The sequence below is a fragment of the Leucoraja erinacea genome, chromosome 3, assembly GCF_028641065.1.
Source record: "Leucoraja erinacea ecotype New England chromosome 3, Leri_hhj_1, whole genome shotgun sequence".
Classification (NCBI taxonomy): Eukaryota; Metazoa; Chordata; class Chondrichthyes; order Rajiformes; family Rajidae; genus Leucoraja; species Leucoraja erinaceus.
The window spans coordinates 27,920,370-27,927,952 of NC_073379.1; the positions used below are offsets into that span (position 1 = coordinate 27,920,370).

The 7,583-nt window shown below is 41.8% G+C and overlaps 1 protein-coding gene across 2 annotated transcripts in view; it reads left to right on the forward strand.

Moving 5' to 3' along the window:
* Positions 1-7,583, forward strand: part of c9orf72 (C9orf72-SMCR8 complex subunit) — a 51,826-nt gene that overhangs the window by 35,435 nt on the left and 8,808 nt on the right. For both annotated transcript variants that reach the window (XM_055632352.1, XM_055632351.1), the window contains one exon: positions 639-748. In XM_055632352.1, the coding sequence (XP_055488327.1) occupies positions 639-748 (110 nt within the window). The remainder of the gene's footprint in view (positions 1-638; positions 749-7,583) is intronic.

A 7,583-nucleotide genomic window follows, 5' to 3' on the forward strand; every position in this document is an offset into this window, starting at 1 on the left:
TGTCACTGAACCCATCTGCCAATCAACACCCCTCCTGTATCCATCTATGATTTCCCAGGCCCCTATCTCTTTACCAGCTATCTTCCCCCTACTACAATCAGTCTGAAGAAAGGTTCTGACCAAAAACTTCGCAAATCCAGATGCAACTTGACCCATTGAGTTACTCCAACATCCTTGTGTTTTCCTATTATTGCTATTTAGTGAGGACATTTGACAAATTTCAAAATTCATTTTTAATGTTCTGTTTTTTTGTGTGATATTTTGGCTTCTTTTGGGGTCTTTTGTATGCCCCCTCTTTCCATAAATGTTAATTAAAAAAAAAAATCCTGATTTCTTTCTTCTCTGTTTCATTGTTGTTGGATGCCAGAGATCCCATTGGCAGTAGCAGCATATGTTGGAAGGAGTAAAGCCAACTCAAAGAGACTGAAAGGTATTTGTGGACAGCTTGTGAGCACATTGCTTTGCCAGCAGTCTCACAATTTAGCCTATGGTCCTGCTATTTTTTCACAAAAAAAACATTTGTTAGAAAAGAATGGACATTATGAAAATATGCAATTTTCCAGCGCTGTGCATCAACATTATTGTAAATTTTAAAACATGTTTGGTTCAAATTATCAACAAAATTGCTTATTTTTCAGATATTTCAGCTCAAGTCTGGTTTGTCCCTCAGGAACGTTTTCTTGGCACAATTTCTTCTTGTACTTCACAGAAAAGCCCAGACAGTGATAAAATACATAGAAGATGAAACGTATGTCATATTTACCTGTTTCCAATTTTATTTTCAAACTGCATTACACTGCAGCATTAGAGAAATGGTTTTCTTTGTTTATATACATTTCTTTATAACTTCTTGCATGCTTATTTCTAATCCTTTTTTGCTTTGCTTTTGCTTTTAATGGTCAAATTGATCATTATTAAGTAGATTGTTGGGGGAAGCAGGATGCCCAAATCTGCTTTCTCAGGAAAACTTTCTGCTTTAATCTAAGAAGGTAGGAATGGAGTACTGTATGCGGATGATCAACCATGATCACATTGAATGACGGTGCTGGCTCGAAGGGCCGAATGGCCTACTCCTGCATTGTCTATTGTCTATTGTAATGTGCCAAGTCCATGGGTTTTCTTAGCAATATCAGATTTATTTTGAAAACTTGTATTGTGTAAGATCAATGACGTTTCATTGAAAGGTTGTTAAACTTTTGCAATTTAAGTACGCCACTAACATTTCCCAGTGAGAAGGTGAAAACACAAAGCAGAAAGATTAACATAGAATAGTACTGCACAAGAATAGGCCCTGCGGTCAACAATATCTGTGCCGAGCATGATGCCAAGACCATCACTTATCTACCTGCACATAACTCATACCCCTCCATACCCTGCATATCTATATTCATATCCAAAAGTATTTTAATTGCCACTAATGTATCTGTTTTAATCACCACCCCCGACAGCACATTCCAGGCACTTATCGCCCTCTGTGTTTAAAAAAACCAAAAACATCATCTTTAAAGTTTGCCACTCGTAAAGCTATGCTCTCTAGTATTAGATTTTTCAATCCTGGGAAAAAGATTCTGACTCTACGGTATCTATGCCTCTCATAATTTTATAATCTGCAAATCAGGTCTCCCATGCAATGTCCATTATTCCAAAGAAAACAATATAGGTCTGTCCTTGTAGCTAATACACCCAATCCAGCCATCAATTTGGTAAACCTTTTCTGCACCTTTCCAAAGCCTCCACATTCTTCTTCCAAATGTAGCCCAACCAAAATCCACTATGGTCTATAGTTCCTCGACTTTTCTTTGCACCCATTCTTAAATAGAGGCACAACATTAGCCAGTCATTTGGCACCTCACCCATGCGTAATAATGATTCATAAATCTCAGTAAGGGCAACTGCAATTTATTTTTTAGCTTTCCACAATGTTCTTGATTATATCTGATCAAACCGTAATTAGAATTGTCCTCGAGACATCTCGATTTCCTGCCCCAAGTTTCTTAGTCTTCATTTTTTTCTCCACAGTAAAAACTCATTGAAGTCCTTGCTCATCTCCTGTGGCTCCTCACATAGTCTCTCCTTTAATGTAGACAATAGCCACTAGGTGCAGGAGTAGGCCATTTGGCCCTTCGAGCCAGCAGCGCCATTCAATGTGATCATGGCTGATCATCCCCAATCTGTACCCCGTTCCTGCCTGCTCCCCATATCCCCTGACTCCGCTATTTTTAAGAGCCCTATCTAGCTCTCTCTTGAAAGCATCCAGAGAACCTCCCTCCACGGCCCTCCACAGGCAGAGAATTCCACAGAATCACCACTGTGAGAAAAAGTGTTTCCTCGTCTCCGTTCTAAATGGCTTACTCCTTATTCTTGAACTGTGGCCCCTGGTTCTGGACTCCCCCAACATCGGGAACATGTTTCCTGCCTCTAGTGTGTCCAAACCCTTAACAATCATATATTTCAATGAGATCGCCTCTCATCCTTCTAAACTCCAGAGTGTACAAGCCCAGCTGCTCCATTCTCTCAGCATATGACAGTCCCGCCAATTAACCTTGTAAACCTACCCTGCACTCCCTCAATAGCAAGAATGTCCTTCCTTAAATTAGGGGACCAAAACTGCACACAATACTCCAGGTGTGGTCTCACTAGGGCTCTGTACAACTGCAGAAGGACCTCTTTGCTCCTATATTCGATTCCTCTTGTTATAAAGGCCAACATGCCATTCGCTTTCTTCACTGCCTGCTGTACCTGCATGCTTACTTTCATAGACTGATGTACAAGGACCCCCAGATCCCGTTGTACTTCCCCTTTTCCCAACTTGACGCCATTTAGATAGTATTTATAACATATCTTCGGATTCTCCTTCATCTTCTCTGCCAGAGCTATCTCTTGCCTCCTTTATGTCCTACTGATTTCCTTCTTAAGTATGCTCCTCAGTTTCCCAATCTCCCCTATACGGATATGCCTATACCTGGCTCGTGTCCTCCTTTTTCCGAACCAGTGCCTCGGTTCTCTCATCATCAGACTTTCTTTTTCTACCTGCCTTGGCCTGTAATACTGACTGTCCTCAAGACACTTCCATTAACTGTCCCAAGTTCCTCAGTCGTCACATTTTTCTCCATAGTAAACGCAAGAGAAATATTCATTAAGGACCTTTCCCATCTCCTGCAGCTCCACATAGAGATGACCGATTTAGTTTCTAAGGGGCCTTATTCTCTCTAGTCACCCTCTTTTAATTACTTATAAAATATCTTGAATTTTAATATCTGCTAGAGCTATCTTTTTGCTATCCTGATTTCCTTCGTAAGTATGCTCCTCAGTTCCATAACTCCTCCAGAGATACACTTGATCCCAGTTTCCTATACCAGTCCCATGCCTCCATTTTCATGACCAGAGCTTCAATTTCTCTCGTCATCCAAACTTCCTTACTCCCACCTGCCTTGCCCTTCACTCTTAACAGGAACATGCATACCCTGAACTCTTTTCACCACACTTTTAAAAGCATCTCGCTTTCCAGATGTTACTTTGCCTGCAAGCAACCTACTCCAATGAACTTGAGCGAGTTCCTATCTCATATTAGACCAGGAAGGGAAACCTAATTAATACTAGGTAACTATTGGAGAGAATTCTTCAGAATTTTTTCACCATCCTCCCATCTGGGAAGAGGTACAGGAGCATCAGCTGCAAAACCAGCAGGATGCTCCTCAGCTTCTTCCCACAGGCTATAAGACTGTTAAATGAACTTTCCCCCCTGCCAAGTATCGCGCACAAACCCCCCACACTGCAGCAGAGCCACTGTTGTGCCGCTGCCGGTCGGAACGGCTGTTGAATGTTATTGAATGTTATTAGAGGGTTAAATTGTTCATGACATGTATTTTTAATTTTAATTGCTATTTATTTTGTAACGAAAACTGAATGGACACTGGTTGAGAAACGTTTTTTTGTTTCCTCTGAGTATGCGAATACTCAGGAAATGACAATAAAGATTTACAATTACAATTACAATTACAATCCCATTTGGAAGAGATTGGGATAATTAGGGATAGCCAGCACGGCTTTATACACGGCTGGTCGTATCCAACTCACTGATTGAGATTTTTGAGGAGTGACGAAAGAGATTGATGAATGTAAGGCAGTGCATGTTGTATACATGGATTTTGTTAAGGCTTTTGATAGGATCCCTCATGGTAGGCTGATTAAAAATGGTAGAAAGATGGGATGGGATTCACCATGACTTAGTCGTATGGGTTCAGAACTGGCTTATTCATAGAAGACAGAGAGTTGTGGTGGAAGGAAGATATTCTGGCCGGAGGTCTGTGACCAGTGGAGTTCTGCAAGGATATGTGCTGGGACTTGTGCTGTATGTGAAGAAAATAAATGACTTGGATGTAAATGTCAAAATTAGAGGAGCTACAGTTGGGAGAAGATACCACTGGATATAGATCAGCTGCAGAAAAGGACGGAGAAATGGTAGATGGATTTTAACCTAAGCAAGCGTGTGTGTGTTCGTGTCCGCCCACACTCGAACAGACAGCACCGAGGTCAGCATCGAACTCGTGTGTCTGCCGCTGTAAGGTAGCACTTTAGCATGGCGCCACTGTGTAGTCCCAAGGTATTGTGTGTTTTGTGTCCTCTACTGTTTATTATGTAGTGTATGTTTATTGGTTGTCTTTCCGTTAGTACTGTACATATTAACCCTGTTATTCGTTATAGTGGACAATAGGTAATAACGGACACCATCTCCCCTGTGTGGTCTGTTACGTGGAGGAATTGTAGTTTAGTTTAGTGATACAGCGCGGAAACAGGCCCTTCGGCCCAACAAGTCCATGCTGACCAACACATTAACACTATGCTACACACATTAGGGACAATTTACATTTATACAAAGCCAATTAACCTACAAACATGTAAGTCTTTGGAGTGGGAGGAACCTGGAGTTCTCGGAGAAAACCCACGTGGTCACTGGGAGAACATACAAACTCCGTACAGACAGCACCCTTAGTCTGGTTTGAACTGGCGCTATAAGGCAGAAACTCTACCGCTGCACCACCGTGCCGCCACCGATAGGTGGAGTTTAATCTCAGCAAGTGTGAGGTCTCGCACTTTGGGAGATCAATTGTAAGGGGGAAATATACAATTAATGATATGACCTTTAACATTATTGATGTAGAGAGGGATCTTGTGGTCCAAGTCCATAACTCCCTAAAAGTAGCAACACTTTTAAAATATATTTGGACAGGTACATGGGTAGGAATGGTTTATTGGGATATGGGCCAAACATGGGCAGGTGCAACTAGTGTAGATGAGGCATCTTGGTCGGCATGGGTTAGCTGAGCAATAGGGCCTGGTTCCATGCTGTATGACTCTTAAGTAGATAGAGTGGTAATGAAGGCATATGGTATGCTTCTTTTCATTGGTCGGGGCATTGAGTATAAGAGTCGGGAAGCCATGATGCAGCTCTATAGGACTTTGGTTAGGTTGCATTTGGAACATTGTGTGAGTTCTGGTCGCTCTATTTCTGGAAGGATGTGAAGGTTTTGGAAAGGGTGCCGAGGAGGTTACCTCAATAATGTCTGGATTTGGGAGTATTATCTACAAGGAAAGGTTGAACAGACTTGGATTGTTTTTTTTCTGGAATGCCAGAGGTCGTGGGGAGACCTGATAGAAGTATGTATATATAATTATTTGAGGCATGGATGGAGTAGACAGCCAGAATCTTTGTCCAAGGATGAAAATAATAAAATAATAGAGGGAATAATTTTAAGGTGAGAGGGACAAAGTTTAAAGAAGATATGTGGGGCAAGTTTCTTATACAGAGGGAGGTGTGCCTCGAACATGCTGCCAGGGGTGTTGGTTGAAGCAGATATGATAGTGCAATTTAAAATATTTTTGAATGGGCATATAGATATGGAGGGAAATGGCTTATATGTAGGTACATAAGTGATGGTCTTGGCATCATGTTTGGCTGCACTGTTCTATGTTGTAATTTTAATTTTAAACTGTGCACATGGTGCTGTATTGCACCATTGTTCACCATTTTCATGTGCAGCAGATATCTCCAGCAGGTGTCCCCATTCATCAAGCATTGGCAAATAATCCAATTAGCAACAGTCCATGTTTCAAAAGTGTCTATCAGAGTAAACATAATTTTAAATCCCCTCCACGCATCATGATCAACCATTGTGAGTTACTAGAGTTTTCTGTATTTAGGCAATGAGATATTCAAAAGTATCTGTACTTGTCAGAATGTGATATTACATGTTCACTGTTAGTTACTGTTATAACCATATAACCATATAACAATTACAGCACGGAAACAGGCCATCTCGGCCCTACAAGTCCGTGCCGAACAACATTTTTTTCCCTTAGTCCCACCTGCCTGCACTCATACCATATAATTTCATTTATTCTATCAACTGACTGAAATATTTAGCATTATTAAGAAGGCAGTTTTATTCAGATGAGTGTTTAAGAAGGAACTGCAGAAGGGTTTCGGCCCGAAACGTTGCCTATTTCCATCGCTCCATAGATGCTGCTGCACCCGCTGAGTTTCTCCAGCTTTTTTGTGTACCTTTTATTCAGATGAGATTGTTTCAATAGACAATAGGTGCAGGGGTAGGCCATTCAGCCCTTTGAGCCAGCACCGCCATTCAATGTGATCATGGCTGATCATCCACAATCAGTACCCTGTTCCTGCCTTCTCCCCATATCCCCTGACTCAGCTATCTTTAAGAGCCCTATCTAGCTCTCTCTTGGAAGTATCCAGAGATCCGGCCTCCACTGCCCTCTGAGGCAGAGAATTCCACACACTCACAACTCTCTCTGAGAAAAAGTGTTTCCTCATCTCCGTTCTAAATGGCTTACTCATTATCCTTAAACTGTGGCCCCTGGTTCTGGATTCCCCCAACATCGGGAACATGTTTCCTGCCTCTAGCATGTCCAAATCCTTAATAATCTTATACGTTTCAATAAGATTCCCTCTCATCCTAAATTCCAGAGTATACAAGCCCAGCCGCTCCATTCTCTCAGCATATGCCATCCCGGGAATTAACCTTGTAAACCTACGCTGCACTCCCTCAATAGAAAGAATGCCCTTCCTCAAATTAGGGGACCAAAACTACACACAATACACCAGGTGTGGTCTCACTAGGGCCCTATACAACTGCAGAAGGACCTCTTTGCTGCTATACTTAACTCATCTTGTTATGAAGGCCAAAATCCCATTCGCTTTCTTTACTGCCTACTGTACCTGCATGCTTACTTTCATCAACTGATGAACATGGACCCCCAGATCTCATTGTACTTCCCCTTTTCCCAACTTGACGCCATTTAGATAATAATGTGCCTTCCTGTTTTTGCTACCAAAGTGGATAACCTCACATTTATCCACATTAAATTGCATCTGCCATGCAGCTGCCCACCCACCCAGCCTGTCCGTCACTCTGCATTCTCATAGCATCCTCCTCACAGTTCACACTACCACGCAGCTTTGCGTCATCTGGAAATTTGCTAATGTTACCTTGAATATTTCCTCTATTCAGTTAAGAATCCCAAATCAACCTATTGAATATACAGGTTGACTTTGTTCAAAG